General features: G+C 38.8%; 1 protein-coding gene across 5 annotated transcripts in view; it reads right to left on the bottom strand.

Annotated features, from left to right (window-relative positions):
* Positions 1 to 20007, bottom strand: part of asic1c (acid-sensing (proton-gated) ion channel 1c) — a 337041-nt gene that overhangs the window by 7040 nt on the left and 309994 nt on the right. For all 5 annotated transcript variants that reach the window (XM_034182369.1, XM_034182370.1, XM_034182367.1 and 2 more), the window contains exons 5-9: positions 11709 to 11765; positions 11268 to 11421; positions 10922 to 11013; positions 10570 to 10649; positions 9040 to 9111 (exon numbers count right to left, since the gene is read on the bottom strand). In XM_034182369.1, the coding sequence (XP_034038260.1) occupies positions 9040 to 9111; positions 10570 to 10649; positions 10922 to 11013; positions 11268 to 11421; positions 11709 to 11765 (455 nt within the window). The remainder of the gene's footprint in view (positions 1 to 9039; positions 9112 to 10569; positions 10650 to 10921; positions 11014 to 11267; positions 11422 to 11708; positions 11766 to 20007) is intronic.

Genomic DNA, 20007 nt, shown 5'->3' with positions numbered 1-20007 from the left:
TTTTCACGATTTTCTTTTATAAATCATTGGTTTTCTGGATCACAAAATTCAGTTAAATATATCATACAGCAGACAAACAAACTGATATATGAGAAGTGAAATGAAGTTTCTAGTATTTACAAAAAGTGTACAATAATTATTTAAACAAAATTGGGCACGTGCATAAATTTGGGCACCCTTGTCATTTTATTTATTTGAATACATTTAGCACTAATTATTGGAACACAAAATTGGTTTGATAAGCTCATTGACCCTTGACCTTCTTACACAAGTGGATCCAATCATAAGAAAGGGTATTTAAGGTGGCCATTTGCAAATGCTTCCCCTCTTTGCATCTCTTCTAATGACTGGCAACATGGGAGCCTCTAAACAACTCTCAAATGACCTGAAAACAAAGATTGTTCAACATCATGGTTTAGGAGAAGGATACAAAAAGCTATCTCAGAGATTTCAGCTGTCAGTTTCCACTGTGAGGAACATAGTGAGGAAATGGAAGACCGCAGGCATAGTACTAGTTAAGGCCCGAAGTGGCAGGCCAAGAAAAATCTGGATGGTGAGAACAGTCATAGTCAACCCACAGACCTGCTCCAAAGACCTACAACATGATCTTGCTGCAGATAGTGTCTCTGTGTATTGTTCATCTATATAGCGCACTTTGCACAAAGAGATGCTGTATGATGCTGTAATGCAGAGGAAGCCTTTTTTGCGTACACGCCACAAACAGAGTCACTTGAGGTATGCTAAAGCACATTTGGACAAGCCAGCTTCATTTTGGAATAAGGTGCTGTGAACTGATGAAACTAAAATTGAGTTATTTGGACATAATAAGGGGCGGTATGCATGGCTGAAAAAGAACACAACATTCCAAGAAAACACTTGCTACCTAGAGTAAAATTTGGAGGTGGTTCCATCATGCTGTGTGGCTGTGTGGCCAGTGCAGGTACAGGGAATCTTGTTAACGTTGAGAGTCACATCACAATATCAGCAGATTCTTGAGAACAATGTTCATGAATCAATGACACAGTTGAAGTTGCACCGGAGCTGGATCTTTCTAGAAGACAATGACCCTAAACACTGCTCAAAATCTACTTAGGCATTCATGGAGAGGAACAACGTTCTGGAATGGCCACCTCAGTCCCCAGACCTGAATATTATTGAAAATCTGTGGTGTGATTTTAAGAGGGTTGTCCATGCTCGGAAACCAACAAACCTGATTGAACTGGAGATGTTTTGTCCAAAGTACCTTCAACCAGAATCCAGACTCACATTGAAAGCCACAGGAAGCATTGAGAGGCTGTTATTTCTGCAAAAGAAGGATCTACTAAATATTGATGTATTTTTCTGTTGGGGTGCCCAAATTTATGCACCTGCCTAATTTTGTTTAAATAATTATTGCACACTTTCTGTAACTCCTATAAACTTCATTTCACTTCTCAAATATCACTGTGTTTGTCTGCTATATGATAGATTTAACTGAAATTGCTGATCCAAACAACCAATGATTTATAAAGGAAAATCATGGAAATCACCAGGGGTGCCCAAACTTTTACATACAACTGTACATCGTTAAAAAAGAAGAAATAAACTTTGCTTCAAAGTCAGCTCTGAAAACCAAATCATGATCTTGAGGCAACTGTGTGTCGAACAACACAAACAGCATGCAGAGGCAAATATGCTGCTTTTTTCCTTTGTTTTTGTGTGGGTTTTTTTTTGTTTGTTTTTTTTTTTTTGGAAGTGATGGTTTTAGTACAAATACTAACACTATACTGTCACCTGTTCCCAGTGTAAACATATTCCCACAATGTTACTAAGAAGGACACATGCAAAGTGGTATGCAGTGCAATCAGGCACAAACAGAAACTAAAATCAGCTTCAATCCAAGGTAGATCTGCAAGTTTTACGCCAGATGCCCTTCCTGACACAACTCCATATTTGTTTAAAACAACACCAAGAAAAAAGCAGAAAATGACTTAAAGTTTCATCTCTGTCATGAGCTGAAAAGGCACAGCTGTTACTTTGATATGATGCATGCTGAAAAATAATCTGCACAGATTTACTGACCCCTGATTACCATGTTAAATTCTGAAAATGGGATTCAGGCAGTACAGACATAACATGTGCACAGACACTTCTGATCGCTGATATTTTGGAAGGGAAAATACAGTGCAAATGACTGTGAAGCCGCTGTGTAATAACACTTGCATAAGGGCCTGCTGGGTAATTTTAGGTACCAGGGATTGTCTGCTGTTAAAACTATTGGCTCTGACAAAGTGCTGTGATTTAGCGCAACCTTACTTCAGCTTTTACAGAGAAGTACAAATGGGTTATTACGACCTTTAAAAGCTGTGCAAAAAGGCTCTGATGATGAATTTTTAATAGTCTCCAAAACTTTCACTTTTTGCTGCTTTCTGCTTCTTCTTCCATGGGACATTTTTCACTCAACAATATATATATATATATATATATATATATATATATATATATATATATATATATATATATATATATAGCCTTTATTTTGACAAAATACTGGAAGACAGACAGGAACGACACCCAGTTGGAAAGATCACCCAGCTCAAGAACTCAATCTGGTGCTGCTGCAGACGGCATCTTGCCGTACAAATATACAGTGCATCTGGAAAGTATTCACAGACTTTGCCATGAAGGTTCAGATGCACAGCCAGGACAAGCCACCCTTCATTGACCAGCTGGGATGTGATTTCTTAGTTTTTTTTATTTTTAATAACTTTGCAAAAATCTCAACAACAACAAAACTTTTTCACATTGGTCATTATGGGGTATTGTGTGTAGAACTTTGAGGAAAAAATAATTTACTCCATTTTGGAATAAGGCTTCAACATAAAAAATTAAAAAAGTGAAACGCTGTGAATACTTTCCGAATGCGCTGTAGGTGACACAGATCTGCATGTTGATTTGGCACAAGTTCTATGCTGGATGCCCTTCCTGACGCAACTTCACATTACACGGAGAATGGGCAGGAGTGGGGTTTGAACTGGGAACCTTCGGCACCAAAACCAAGTGCACTATCCACTTGTCCACCTTAACACTCATAAATGAATAAAAATAAAACTTTGTTTTTGTGTTTATTGACAGACGGCAAACCTGCTTTAGAGTTGCATACCTCCACTGCAATCGAGCGTGTGGAACCACAACATTAATTATTCTAAGTCAATACAATACAGAACGAGAAACAATAACAATGTGCAATAAATATCTTAACACAATTAGGACACAGCACAAGTTTGACAGTTTTAGCACAGTCACTCAGCACTGTTGAAGGAATGAAACATTCTGTGAGTGCTGCTGTAGTTTATTTGTAGCCTAAAACCAGTGTTGATGTTCTGATTCCAACGGTGTGCTTAAATTTTATTTTTATTTTTTATGGATGGATGGATGGATGAGATTTATTGTCATTGTCATTACAAGTGCAACAACAATGAGATTACGTCCACACTCAAATTGCCGCAGACAAGATACAGCAATAAATCCACAATTATTACTTGTTTCTGTAATAATGGCACACATCAGAATTAAGACAACACATATACTTTTGACACTGTTTATGTGCACTAAACATGAAACAGTCCGTTTCCGAATTGAGGCGATGTGAGTGTGTGGTAGCCGCTGCAACATGAAGTCACACTGCCGCCAGCTTGGGGGAACAGGGACCTACCGCAGTTAAAACTGTACAGCCCCTGGAGGGGGAAAGGAGTGGTGTGAGCGGGGGCTAGGATGGGGTGGTGGATGGGGACAGGAGGGGAGTAGGGAAAATGTGGAGCATGCTTTCATTCTCTGTCCATGTGTGAGTCAGTTTCTGTCTGTGTGTACTGGAGTTTAGAGAAGATAAGGAGGCAGCCAAATATTCACCAAGGCCGTAGAAATTCTTCTGGAGGAAAACAATGGGGAATTTTGTCCTTCAGAGGCCGATAAGCCTGCCATGTTTATGGTTGAGCAGTGAAAAACACTTTTACAGCTTCACATGAACAGCCAAATCCAATTATGAATATTCCCTGGTCTCCGACATCTTCCTTTGCAAGATGTTAACGCAGTCTGAGAATGTATCACCTTGCCCAACTCATTAATCATGACGGACAGGTGAGGGGTCATGGTTCTGGTGGCAGCCGTCTTGCCAATTTTCCGGTAGGTCAGAGCAGCACATAAATCAATAAGTTTATGAAAAACACTTTCTTCACACGGGCAAAGACAGGTACCTCTTAATATTTATTATATAACAGCTGAGTGGATCCTTGTCATTTGATTGGTGCTGTGTATGTCATGACATGATGACATGGATTTTTCATCCCATTTGTGTTGCGTTGCATTAGAGTGCAATTTGGTTCCATTTAGAGTGCAAATTTGGTTCCATACATTTGGTACCATTGCACTCTGCACACACACCTACACACACACATGTGCACACATAGACATGCGCACGCACACACAAACACGCAAAGCACTGTCTGGAGGCTGTTAGGAGGAAGTTAGAATGAAAAGCTGGACTAATTTCTGACGTGATTTTTTTTCGCTGCACTGAGGATGTACAGTCTTTTTTTGTAGTATACGTGCACACAAGGGCCCACCCAGTTCTGTGAGCGCAAGCGCACATGGGACAACGACACAAGCGAGACAACAATTTGATTGAGCTAACTGACAGTGCTAATGTGGTGAAATTTCACCTCATGAAATATTCATATCATTGAACTCACAAACATTCATTATTTGTATATTATTAATTTCAGTGGTGGGCACAGTTCCGCGAATCCCCTAATTATCAAAGCTAATGTTTTCATTATCGGATTAGCTTTTCAGATAACTTTGAAAATCATCAGCGGACTAAGTATCTTCCGATAAATTATAGGCCGATAAATTTTAGACCGCTAACATATTTTTGCAGGCGCGGTGAGCGCATTTCTTTACAACAGAAGAAATGCGTTTGAGACTCTCTGATCAGGCTCCACATGGACAACAGCATTAAACTCTTTGTATATTATGCCTAAAACTCTTGTGAATATATTCTCTGGATTTATAGATGTTGTTATTGTGTTTGTTTTATGTAAAAATGCCAGAAGAAGCCTTGGTTGTTTCTCCATTATTGTCAATTACAGATTATCTGGAATTTTATTTTGGCAAGTTTTCATGATCTCTACTACCATCTACTGGTCAGTGGTGTTCATGGCAGTATGAGCATCTGGACGCCAGTAGATAGCAGTGTTTTATATAACGGCTGAGTGGACCCTTGTCATTTGATTGGTGCTTTGTATGTCACATGACATGGATTAATTCATCCCATTTGTGTTGCATTGCATTTAGAGTGTGGCTTGGTTCCATTTAGAGTGCAAATTTGGTTCCATATGTTTGGTACCATTGCACTCTACACACGCGCGTGCATGCACACAAAACAAATCCACTGTGTTGCCTGGAGGCTGTGAGCAGGAAGAGAGAAAAAAAGCTGGACTCATTTCTGACGTGATTTTTTTCAGCTGCACTGAGGACACACAGTCTTTTTTGGGACTACATGCATGCTCAAGCGCCGACCAGGTTGCATATGTGTGTTGTGTATATGTATGTGTGCGTGTGCGTGGGGGACGACTCTCCCGAGACATAATTTGATTGAGCTACCTGACACTGCTAATTCTTGTAAGATACACACACACACACACACACACACACACACACACACACACACACACACACACACACACACACACACACACACACACACACACACACACACACACACAAAACAAATGCACTGTGCTGCCTGGAGGTTGTGAGCATGAAGAGAGAAAGAAAAACTGGACTCATTTCTGACGTGATTTTTTTTTCCGCTGCACTGAGGACATATACAGTTGACCGAGCTGGTTGCGTGTGCGTGCGCGCAGGCGGGGGACAACGACACGATGATTTGATTGAGCTAACTGATGTTGGTACACACACACACACACACACACACACACACACACACACACACACACACACACACACACACACACACACACACACACACACACACACACACACACACACACACTAATCCACTCCGCTGTAAGCCGTCTGGATGCATGAAGACCTGTTCACATCAAATGCTGATGTGATTTTTGGCTGGACTGAGGAACTACATAAAGTCTTTTTTTATGGAAGTCTGAAGTCAGTACACAGCATCACTGGACTACACGTTACAGTTTGGTCTTGTTTATAAATTAATAAAATATCAAGTGACAAGGATCTATTTTAGCCATTATACAAAACAAATAATGAATGTTTTTACATTCTTTCAATGGAGCAAATATTTAATTCAGTGAAAACTGGAACAAACCATTCAACTCGGGTTCACCTCATTGAATGGTTTGTTCCAGCTTTCACCTCATGAAATATTCGTACCATTGAACTCATAAACATGCATTATTTGTATACTATTTATTGTGACCCTGGTTATATCAGACGTTGTCTATCACAACTTGACTTTTGTAAATGGCTTTTTTTTAACAAATAAAAAAAGGCATATTTTACAAAAGCACATTTATATGTAAACACCAACACACTCACCTCACATTAATGTGTTGGTTTTTATATAGAATGAATGAGTCAACCAATCAGTGTTAGCGGAGGCTCATTTAATCCCTTTGGCATCTGTCTGTGTTTGTTACAAAACTTCAGAATCAGGGCATTATTTAAAATTAAAAAAGATATATGTTATATTTTAAATTTGTACAAATGACAGAATTGACATTAATGGATTTGATGATTTTAACTCAAAACCATAAGCCAAAACTGCTTTATTTTCCAAGACCTCTGCCTCACTGCGGCATTGTTGTATCCTGTTAAAGAATAATGGCGCGTGCCTCACAATTGCTTCATTGCCGCATAATATGTAGTAAATAGAAGCTTCCAGCAGTGGCAGGGTGCACAAAGACAAAAGTGCTGACTCATTGTTTGGGTCTGTGGTTGCCTTTGATGCAACCAAATGCGACCGTGGTGTTAAAACTCAAAATCAGCTTGTTAGTAGTTGAAAATGTGTAGGAAATAATACTGAAAGTTATCGGTTAGCTGTAGCTTATGAGTTAACGGTTAGCTGTAGCTTCCGATAATTTTTGGGTGGTTTATCGGTTTAGCTTTATAAAAGATAACTTTTCAGTTATTGAATTAGCTGTTATCGAAGCTAACTTTTTGGTTAGCTGTGCCCACCACTGGTTAATTTATAATGAGGTTCTGCTTTCACCAGTGCCTTGGGTGTTCCTTTTGTTTTTGTTCTGTTTTTGAAGGAGAACACATTCCAGTGTGGTGCATCTAAAGAAAACAAGCTGCTTTATCTTTACATTTAGATTTCTACAGTCTTAACTCCCTTGAATGAATGAAAGTTGAAAATCAGCACTACAGGCACAATTTCATTATTTAATTTCATGACATTTGTGGCCGTGGGCAGAGACAAAATTACAAACTGTTTCTGTCCAAATACTTGTGGCCTTGACTGCAAAGAAACCATCTATTGCACTGTATTTTGTTTATGTGTGTTTAAAAGTAGACTGTTGCTCAGCCATGTGAGATAAACTAATTTATGGGCCATAAACTCTGGCATTAAATGTAATTTATAAGGCACCACTGAAGGATGACAGTAAGCAGGTCAGAGAGTTCAAACCTACTTATCTGTGCAGTGAAGCTAGAATGCAGTTTGATACCAAAACTAGACTGTAAATTAAAGGATTTCAATATTGGTTTATTCTTAGGAAACATTTGTATTCCACCTGTAAAACCTGTGAAAGCATTCCAGGTTTTTACTGTTATATACATATGTACTGATCATCTTGATTCTGATCATCTGATTCATCTTGTGCAATATAAACAAAACCTAGAGCACCGCGCTCATAGATTGTTTTTACCTTGGAACAAAATTTCATGGTCAAAGTCCTGTTAGAAGTGACTTTTCATAAGCTAAATTACATGTGATCAAATGTCGGAAGCATGGATTTAGTTCATGCACTTGAATCAAAGTTGTTTCAGAAGTTGTCAGGGTTTTTGTTTTTTTCCCAACTTTTTTGGTTTCTGAATTCTTTTAATAATAATTTTTCACAGAACATTGGTTATCTCTGCTATGCACAGTTTGTCAATCTTTACCTTTTTGACACTTGGTTTCTGACTGATAAATGGAAGATAGAGAAACAAGCAAGTTGGAACCTCCATCAAATTTTGGTGGTGTAGGTAAATCCATAACAGAAAAAAACTGATTTTTATTTGAAATATAATGCAAAATGTACACCAAATGGGCTTTTCAATATTAAAATTTAAATGTCCACAAAATCCACAATCCTGATCAGATCCAGATCAAACTTTGTCAGGTAATAGTGCGTGCCAGTCTGCACCTCACATTCAAATATGAGAGTGATTGGGGCACGTTTGATTAAGATATAATGTACAATATATATTAAATGGGGTTTTCAATGTTATATTTAAATGGCCACGAAATCTGTGATCTGGATCATATCCGGATCAAAGTCTGTCAGTCAATACCATCTTACATAACGCTCTCAAAAATTTGATCTTTTCTGACAGTTATGAATTTTTGAGAATTTGATTTTTGATTTTTCCAATTTTTCAAGATTTTTCCTCAGTTTGACCTATGACCTTGAAAACTGAATCAGTTCTTGCCTATCAGGATATGAATCTTCAGTAAAAGTTTCATAGCGATATATGAAAAAAATGATGGGTTCCAGGCTGTTCACAAACAAACAAACAGACAAATGGGGGGGGGGGGGGGGGGGGGACATAATTACCTTCATTTGCGGAGGAAATCGTGTTTTATTAAAAGAACAATTTGTCTCCTGTTTGTGGGAAATTAAATTGATGGCAACATAACAGCGTGTCCTTTTCTTTTTCTCTGGTGCTGTTAATTAAAAGCATTTCAGCTTAAAATGTCAGCTTTTTTCCCCTGCTGCTGTTGCTCCTGAGCTCATTCATACATTCACATGCATTCAATCATTCACATTCATTTCAACTCAATACAATATAAGAGACTCAAATTACCAGATTGTCACTCTGACAGCGCTGTGGTCGTTTCTTGCGCATGAAGTAGCCCAAAACTTTATCCTTAAATACCTAAATACAAAAAAAAAAAAAAAAAATGTCAATGATACAAGTAAAACAAAGCCATTTAAAGGGGTCATGTTGTACAAAATCTGCTTGCCTTTCACTCTTACATGTGGTTGAGATTTCATGTCCAGTATCTTTTATTGTGTTTTATTGTTATCATTAGTTTGATAGCTGTGCATATAGACCGCATAATAAATAAAAGTTTGCGTTGTTTTAAACTTCTGTGACATAGGTCACAAAAATACACAACATTTGGAGATGCCCACTGAGTTGATATGTGCCTATTGTGGCACACCCATACAGTCTGTGGACAAGAAAAATAGAGATACCCCCTCTCCAAAAAATAAAAAGGTGTGACAAACTGTAGTTCCTTTCTATTTAAAGAGAAAACAACAATAATAATTTATTATCTACAATAATTTCTTAACCTGAAAATGGGTTATTTTTAGGTGCATTTTAGGTACATTTTACAGTTACTTTATACAGTTACTTCATTAGCAGCTGCGGCCAACCTGTCAGCAGCTGCTGAATGTAACTAATAAAGTTACTAGTAATCTAACTTGGTTATTTTTAAGACTGAGTACTCAGTAACTTTTAGTTACTTGCTGATTACTTAATCTTAAGAGTAACCAAGTTACTTTACTAGTTACCTTATTAGTTACATTACTTATTAGTTACAAGTTGTTGGCAGCTACTAATAAAGTAACTGCATAAAGCTGCCAATGAAGTAACTGTATAAAGTAACTAAAAAAGTAACTTTTCAAAGTAATTGTGGCAACACTGATTACTGCAATCTTTAAAAGGTGCTATAAACAATTTAGTGCCAACAAATATCTCACTAGCACCAGCTTCATTTTGGCCACTCCTTCCTAACCTCCTACACCACCTGCCCAACTCTTGTAGAAGAAGAAGGAACACCAGTTGGAGGCCCAGAGCTGCTGGAAGCGCTGTGGAAAAGTCAGATCTTTTTGTTGATTCTCGTCTGACCACATGCTTGGTCAGATGCCTTTTTGGCACCCGAACATGCTTACATGGCGGGATGAATTTCACCACTGTCCGCCATGTTGAAGGCACAGTGGTGTGTGAGCAGTCACTACTGTATTAGTATAAATGTGAGGAAGGGCAACAGTTTCACGTGGTGGGACTCATGCATATAATGTGCACACACAACCATTTTGGCTGTGAAAAGGAACATAAAAGATTGTCTTACAACACACAGAGGGAGTGTTGCTTCATTCTCAGTGCAGGTTGTCATTAAGCCACCACATCTTGACAAAGAAAATAGTCGTTGTCTGCTATATGAAAGTATAAAATTGTATTTATAGCACCCTTGAGATACCTGTTGACCAATATTAGAATATGGAAAAGATATATACAATTGTTATGCTTTCATATTAACGGGAACAACTAGAAATACACTGATTTACTGCTTTAAAATTTGAACTACAGTTAAATTAAACTTACCTCATATAAGTAGTCGAATATTTCCAGTATCGTTAAAACACTGGCTCCAATAAACAGCCCCATCTGCCCTCCAATGTCACCTGGCAAAGCAGAGATCAACAGATAATTGCAGATACAGTCGATAAACAATAGAGCATGAACGTCGCTGCCGCTTCTATGTGCCGCGGTAATCAGGAGAGGCTTGTTAGAAATGTGCATCAGCAACCAGCTGTCCTTGTAAAAGCGGGAAATTACCAAAAAAAGTGCTTAGTGTGATTCTTCAAACCTAAAGGAACAGGAAAACCTGCTGAAAGCGTCAGGAGAGAGGTCAGAACATTTTGGTCGCAACGATTCATAAAAGCAAGAATCTTACCGAGGAGCCCGGCAATTTCATAGGCCTTCTTCTGCTCAATCTTCTCATAATTCAGCGCTTCAAAGAAGATGTCCAGGACTAATATATTTTCTCTGGAAAGAACACAGAAGGAACACACCCAATGCATCTGATTTCTCGCAACATTACACAGCACAAAATTATATTTTAAATGATTTCTTGAGTAATTATAGCTTATTATTGTTACATTGAAGGTGAACGATGGAGACCCATGCTTTGCCACAGCGCATCCATCCATCAAACCATCCATCCAGCCATCCAATAAATAAATAAATAAATAATTAAAGGCCATTATCTGAATAACTGACTGCTACCAGGTGATACTTACCCAATATATTGCTCAGTTTTGTTGAATTTCTTAGCCAGATACTTAGCAGATGCCTTACTGGGGATTTTAACCATGGACAGCTCCTTGCCATAGCGAGTCATGTTGCAGGGGGTCTGACACACACAGTAATCGTTGTCTTTCTCTACCAAAAAGTCTGTGGACGATCAAATGCTGTCATCACTGAGAAGAATCAAACAAAACTACACACAGAGCCTCCTGATTTCTGCTAAAAATAACTGCACACAACAGAAAACGATATTTGCTGCCATCGTTCACTTTCTATGAACGCAAATAATGACCGAAGACAGAAAACACTGCAGGATTAATAACTCAGTGTCAGAATTTTTATACTATTTTTACTCTGCGATTTTGAGTTCATGCAATGGAATCTAAATCCTGAAATGTGCTGAGTGTGCTGTACTGTGCGGCGTGTCGGCTCACCTAAAGCTGGGTCAGCACAGTCTTTGTACTGCTCAGGTGTGCAAACGGTGGAGCTTCCTGTTGCAAACAACACAAAGAGCAAAGCAGCAACATGTTAAATACTGTTTACACCAAGAATATGTGTACACATTTTTTTTTCTGTATTTGATGGCATTATCGATCGATTAAGTCCAGTAGTAGTTCCAGCCCATTTCCAGTGCGGAGCACAGGGTATCATATTGATAAGAACAGGAAATAATGTTTAAACTCACTTGTAAAATTACAACATCATCATGTCTCTTTGTTCACCTACTTCTCCAAGGTCCTTTCGCCACTTTCCACCAAATTCAACAAATGAGTGATGGTGCAGCCCAGAATTGCCCTGAAAGTATTAGTTTTGGCAGTGGTCAAGGTCATTGGGGGTCAAGGGTCAAACCTTGCATTTTTGTGTGTGTTTGTTTTTTTAAGCTCAGAGTTACACCAAACTTGTACTTTTGTGGAATGGTTCTGGAATTACCTAGAGGGTCAAATTTGCCCAAGAACAATCATTGGAGTCAAAGGGTTTTTTTTTTTCACTTTGATTTGCAGTAAATTCACCACACATATGACGGCGTGTTCTGGAATTGGCCAGCAAGATCAAATATCTTGAAGGTCAGTTATGTTGGCCTACCCCTCCCAGGTCCTTTTCCTGATTTTTAATCAAAGTTGCTTTGACAGTGAAGGTTGACCCCAAAATTGCCCCTAAAGAATCCTTTCTGGCAAATGTCAAGGTTAAGGAACTTGATTTTCAGCCTAATGTGGAAGAAATGTGGCACACACTTAGGTGAATTTCAGAACTGCCCTAGCAAGGTCACCCAGAAGTCAATCATTTGGGTGAAGGTCAAGGTTATTGTGGTCATATGTCAGATTGCTGTTGCCCTTAATGTCATCTTGCCCATAGATGCCATTACTGACCACATTTAAACCCAATGCATTCTATGCACAAATAACCAATAACCATGATGAATAACTGATAAACACTTAATTTTAATCAGACTACTCATATGAAAGACCTGATCAAAATCATATGTTTTTGGTCATTTTCAATCATTCAAATAGTAAAAGTTCAATTAGAGGTAAAAATAACTACACTGTTTGTCATGCAGCAAATTTTGTACAGTGATCCTGCAAGTCCATTCACCTGATCTTAAATTAAAAGTATATGATTTTTTTTGTGGTATATAACCTCTGTAAATATATTTAGATGAAGACTGTATAAAATCCATCCATTTTCTGTACCTCACTCACTCACTCACTCATCTTCACCCGCTTACTCCAATTAAGGGTCAAGGAGATACTGGTGCCTATCCCAATAGTCATAGGGTGTGAGTACACCTTGGACAGGGCGCCAGTCTGTCGCAGGGCCACATATGAACAGACAAACACATTCAAGGCCACATGCACACCTACGGACAATTTAAAGTTTCCATTCCACCTAACCCACATGCCTTTGGATGTGGGAGGAAGCTGGAGCACCTGATGGAAACCCACAAAAGCACGGGGACAACAAGTAAAGTCCTCACAGAAAGGCCACAGGTGGGAATCGAGCCCATGGCCTTCTTGCGGTGAGGCAACAGTGCTAACCACTAAGCCACCATGCTGCCAACTGTATAAAACATTTAATAAAATACACAAGAGCTGAACGCTACCAAGTAGTTGCTGGTACATCTGATACAATTGCTGGCATTAATTACTGATGACCTTTGGCCACAGAACCCCCCCAAAAAATCTATCCTCAAGAGGTGTTGAAAAAGTTCATGAAGGAGCAGAGATGTAACATTGATGAATGTAATTAAATATTTATTTTTCAACATAATCGCCATTCACAAGCTCACACTTCTGAGAATGTAAGGTCTAGAAAATAGGGTGGTTGAGGCAACAATTTAAACACAGTTGGTGGCTCTGATGAGCAGGTGTCCTATCCTGGAGAACATGCTTACCTTTCTTTATCGTGTCTCACCTCCCCTGATGATGGTAGTTTGTCATTCCAACAAAAGAGATGCATAATAATTGGGGCTGATTGTACACCCTTTGCTCAAGGAAGTCCACCAATACAATTCCAGAGACATTCCAAAAGACAGTCACCATGATTTTGCCAGCTGGCTTCATGACCCTGCACATCCTTATTGGTGGTGACTCCAGATTTTGCCACTGACATGACTCAGCTTTCCTATCAGGATTGAAATGGCAGAACCAAGTTTCTTTCTAGGTTCTAGGAATCCCTCAGTATCTACACTGAAGGTCAGGACCAGTCCAAGAGGATGCGCTGATGCAACATCCAACACGGCATGGAACTGCCCCAGGTCTTGGATTACAGCCCCCAAGCAGACCACCAATCCATGCCAGTGACACATGGGTATCACCTTCGTCTTTTCCAGTTGCTGGGGTTCTCAACATTGGAGCACCTGCATGCTGCATTCATGTCCGTGGAAGAGGATTTGAGTTGGTGGTCCTGCAGTGGGGTGTCCCACCAAGCTGACATGAACAAGTCCAAAAAGGCTACACGCAATAATTAAATAGCACAAAATTGACTATATTTCATGGAAACCCCCACTCTGTGACAGGACACTGACACTGGGCGCACACACACACACACACACACACACACACACACACACACACACACACACACACACACACACACACACACACACACACACACACACACACACACACACACACACACACACACACACACACACACACACACACACAATATTAGCATCAACAAATCAGTAGATACTACAAAAAAGGCAAGCAAATGTTGCAACTAATGTTACCAGATTTCGTTATAAGTTATAGCAAAGAATACTTCTTCAGAATTACTCATTATTCTCAAAATCTTCAAAGATTAAATTTTGTATTAAAAACAACAGGAAAACAATTTAAAATCTTTTAAGACCATCATTCATTTATTTTATTATTCTATTTTTGTCATCTGGCATCAGCTGTTGTGATGTCTACGTTTCCAGTAGGAGGTAATGGATCCCCCAGCACCCCCACTTACCATGGTTATGGCTGCATCATGGTTAGAGAAATGCACCACATGTGTAAGAGTTCGAAAATTTTAGTGAGCTTAGAAATAACTGCTTTGCAGTGAGAAGGAATTTATTTACAGACCGAAACAAAAGAAAAAAAACAAATCAAGCAGGCAGTCAAGAGCTGAGCTGGTGGTGAGTGAACAAAAGAATAAAGTAAGATAAAACAAAATAAATAATTGAAAAAATAAATGCTTAAAAAGCACAGGCAGCAGTCTTAATAAAAAACACAAAACAACAACAAAAACATAATATTCAGCAGCAACAGTATTAAAAAAGGCCGTCTTCTTTCACCAAAATATACAGGCCATTCCAACAGAAACAACAACATCAACAAACAAACAATCAATAATAATAATAATAATAAAAATGTAAAACAAACACAAATTAGACAATGGCAGACCCCCCCCCCCCCCCCAATTTCTTCTGTTGTCAATAGCAGCAGTACACCAAGAATCCTGAAACAAAACAAAAAAAAAAACCTACGCCCCACACCCCAGTCACTCAATTTACCAATAAGTAGAAGCTTGAATTTAAAAATCTTGTATGTATGTGAAGGTGTGCCTTATAAAGAGCCCAACAATAATCAACAGCATAGCTGCAGCATCTGGACAGCTTTAGCAATTTGGTCCCGGAAGCGCTGCCTTATGGGGTCTCCAAGCCGTGATTTTCTTTGCACAAGTTGAACCACAGTGGGATACCATCCACAGGTCAACTACATCTGTGAGGAAGCAAAGTAACAACGATGCTGAAGAAACTCACATAAAAGTCAGTGGACATGCACAAAACAAAAGCCTATTGGGTGAAACCCTGATTGGTAACTCTGCAAGCAACAAAACACAGCAGAAACGAGAAACCGTTATGCTGTTCTCACAGATAATGGGACACATAACAGCATATGCGTATCCTTAGGTCGCTGATTAGCGTCTGTCTCACAACCATACAGCAAGACAGGAAGCACCAGGACCATGAAGACTTGAACCTTCATCCTGCTGCAAAGGTATCAGCATCACCAAACCCTTCTGTCCAGAGACCTCAATGCTCCATCAGCTTTTCTCGCATCTCTTGATCACAAAGGCCAAGGACTCAGAGATATGAAATAACAGACTCAAATTTTCTTGTGACATCTTCCTCTAAATGCTGAAGGTGTGAGGTTTTCACGAAGGACTGTTTTAATGGATCCAACAAACAATTTAACCTCAGCAGCAACATGTCTAACAGACTATCATCTGATCTCCAAAGCATTTACATTGTCCTCAGTGCAGTTGAAGGCTGACCACTGACATGGATCATGTTCAATCCTCTCTCAGGTACACTTGAACAGAGCTGCCCTCTTCTTGACTGATGCCTAGGCAAGAGCACTGTTGCCCATTGTTCCCATCACTTCTTCATTCGTACATTCGTCTGCAACATCATGAAAAGATAAAAATGATTTCCACTGATTCTCATCTTTTTGCTCACTTCATTAACAGTCACTGTCAAATGAATGCCAAGTCTAAAACAAAGACAAAAGGCAACTAGTTTGGGATTGTACTACTGGACGTTTTAATGATGCTTTAATGAGTGCTTACATCGCATTGCATCACCAAATTCCCTACTCCTTCATAGTTGGGCTATGAACTTTTCAAAACCCCAAAGTCTCCAATATCCTTCAGAGTGTGATATGCACAAGGTAATTCAAAAGCAAACACAGTCTACTGATTAGAGTTGGACAATGTGAAACACACTGCTGTGTCATTATTGATGCTGTTAATGTTTTGATGACATCATCAATAAACGCGTGGGAGAAGGGACGGCTTTACAACCCGTGATAATCTGCATGCGACAGAGAATGCATTCACTGATTGTTCAAGCGTATAACTTTTATAGAAACAAGAAGCAACTCAACAGCAATAACGCGCATGCAATGAATTTCATTTAAGTGTGAAAGATGAAGAAAGAATGAAATGTAATTATAAAAGAAAATTAACTCATATAAATTCCAGCCTCTCATGGGTGCTGAGCTCACCTTTTTCATGTTCAGGCACATTTTATGAAGTTTGTGACACTTGGAATTTCTTCCTTTTCCAACTTAATCATCATTTGTTCATAAGTGTATATTTTCCAGACTTCTGAAAAACAATGGCTGAACTCACACTTTTCTTTGTTGTTGCCGTTTCATCACGCCATTTGAGCCGGGGGTGTGCGGAGCAAATGCTGCCCACAGCTCATGAACTATAGTGGTGCAGCTCAGCTAAAATTTTTATAACAATTGTTCATTTGGTCATACAAGCACATATTCTACTGTGAACCAACTAATGTTTATTTTCAGATGTCAAGACATCCTGGAGCTGACCTTTTTAAGCATTTTTCTTTATTTGTGTCTCACATGCCTGGAAAGTCCCCACCATCTCATTGAGGTCCTTCACACTTTATTTTCAGTAAATGATTCTGGGCAGCATTAGCATGGCTAAAAAACTTCATGCAATTTACACACTAATCACTGACTGACCTCATGTGGTGTCAAGGTGCGTGCTGCCACCCACTTTAGCGTTCCTGGATTCAATGTCAACTCAACACTGAGCATTTCCTGTTTCAGTGCTGATTGTGCACTGAATTCCCGTGATATCTCTTTATTCACATGAGATAAATTTTACATTTTATTTTCTTTTTTACAATTAAGACAAACAAAAAGTTACACAAAAACCTTACAGAGGATAAACACAGCAGTGCATAAACAACACAATGAAAAACAGGTAAATATCTTCTGCTGTAGCTCCAGGAAATGTTCAACTTTTGACATTTCCTGTTTCACTGTGGGCTCAAAATTCGGCATTTCCTGTTTCAGTGTCAAGCCACTGAATTTGCGTGAGATCACACGAGAGCGCCACTACTGTCAATCCAGGAAGTGTTGATCCAGGAAGTGTTCAACATTTGACATTTCCTGTTTCACCGTGGGCTCAAAATTTGGCACTTCCTGTTTGTGACACACTGTACCATGAGGTTCACATCTCTAAGCGTAGCTTCGCTCGTATATTTTGGGTTTTAAAAGGGTTTAAAAAAGGAATAGTTTGCACCATTTGTCATGCTTAGTTAACATATGTCATAGAATCCAATGGACGTTGACCTTGTTCGAGTTTTACTTTGAAGGCCAAGCATTCAACACAGTAAAAACTATTTATTAATCCTATTAGCACAATCAATAATTTGTATCACGTTTTCACAAAATTGGAGCAACTTTAACAGCTGAACCCTGTACAAACTGAAATTGACCTTTGTCACCATTTTTGCTTTTATTACCCCATAACTCCAGAACATTCAGTCATAGATAGTTCAAACTATACCTTTTTGGAAATGTTATGATCAGAAAAAATTATATGGTATATCTATATCTTTCAATATGATTGGAACATTTTTAAATTTTGACCTCAGTGTAATTCTTCATTGACCCCCGTAGGTTATTAGAGGTCAGCTTTTATTCTTTTATGACAAAATGAACAATGTTAGTTATGCCACCCCACTATTAATTCCGTCTTGTATGCAGATGTCATGTTAACGTGCTGCTCCTTTTCAGATAATCCTGTGTGACACCAGCTTTTTCCTCACCATTGTGGTCCTTCCAGTGACAGTTTTTATCCCCTGCTAGCCAAAGACCCGAAAGGGGATTTTGTCGTGGCGATTTCCGTCTGTCCATCCATCCGGCCCAAAAAGGGTATAAGCGTTCTGGAATCAACACCTCTCACATTTTTAGGAGGAATTTTGTGAACCTTGGTACAAGCCCTTGTTATAGGTTAGTAATAAGCATATTATCATATCATTTGCGTTGGGCCTGTTTTGCCAGATTTATGGCCTTTGATTAACAAATCTAGATTCCATCAGTTTCACACATGGGTGCTTGCATTCTGAAATCAATTCCTCTCACATTTTTAGGAGGAATTTTGCGAAACTCTGTACAAGTCCTTGTTATAGGTTGGTAATAAGCATATTGTCATAGTGGAGAGAAAGAGAAAAAGAGAAACATTTGTCACTTTCTACCTCCTTCATTAGAGAAATGCAGATCTCAAATGAACATCAGATTTACCTTGTGTTCAAAAGGCAAAAAAACTAAACAAAACAAAATAAAAAAAAAGATGATCCAGGTTGAAGTCACATCTATTCTTTCTAATACATAATTAGTTGTACTGCATCACTGGTTCACTTTTATGGGTCTCGTCCCAATGCCACCCATAGTAGTGGGGCAGATATATAACAAAAATTGCCCGAGATGTTCACATCTGGCAGATAGTTTGTAAATTTGCCTACAGAATCTTTGATGTATGCTGATTTCAGATTTTGCCAGAGCCAAGCACTTTATCCCAAGGGATCCAGAAATAAAATGAGATTTAAAAATGGCCCCCGATGTTAATGGTTCATTAGATTGCATACACCAATCTTTGACTCATCATCACCTTTGAATGTCAGTCAGACAGTTTGTCAGTAGGAGTCATGATAGCTCAGTGGTTAGAGTGTTGGTCCACTAATCCAGGGAAAATGCAGGCTCTCCAGGTAGACCATTCAAATGAACTGAAGCAGAGTTCCTGGGTAAACATGCTAACAATATGAAGCAGGCTTAATTTTTTAGTTTTGATTAAATCCAAATTATATGCAGCAGTATTTTGATGGTGTAGAATATCGCTGAATATCATTTCTCAATTTTCAGGTGGCTGTTCCTATGTGAAAGGCCTGTTAAAGAGTAGATTTCAGGTTGTTGATAATACAATAATATTTTTGAAGGCAATAGAAGCTTTGGATAACAATAGGCCTGACACTCGTTTTTTCCAATAATTTCTTAACTTATGTTGTTTATTTGTCAGGACTTGTGGTATCTGGTGGCGGGTGAAATGTAAAGTAGAATTAAAGTCACTTTATTATGAATTAATAACTAATGTATTCAAAATAATGTATTAATTGTTATATATTAATAACTGTATTATTAATTCAGCATATCAATACCCTTGTGTACCAAAAGTCAGTAACCTGTATCCCAAGATAGTGACTATCAATGTTTCAACATAGCAGCCATACTGGAATTCAAGATGGCAGCCAACCCAATGGTTAAACCTCTTGGATCTGGCAATTTTTGAATTCAGCATTTTCAAATACCCCTGTATGCAAAATTTCACACTTTCTGCCAGAAGTGAACATCTTTTTGACATATCTGCCCCATACAGGGAAGAATTCTGTCAACCAAACTCTAATTCTGGGTAGTGTTGGCTGAGAAGATG

The sequence above is a fragment of the Thalassophryne amazonica genome, chromosome 12, assembly GCF_902500255.1.
Source record: "Thalassophryne amazonica chromosome 12, fThaAma1.1, whole genome shotgun sequence".
Classification (NCBI taxonomy): domain Eukaryota; kingdom Metazoa; phylum Chordata; class Actinopteri; order Batrachoidiformes; family Batrachoididae; genus Thalassophryne; species Thalassophryne amazonica.
This window is presented reverse-complemented; position numbering and strand designations above follow the sequence as displayed.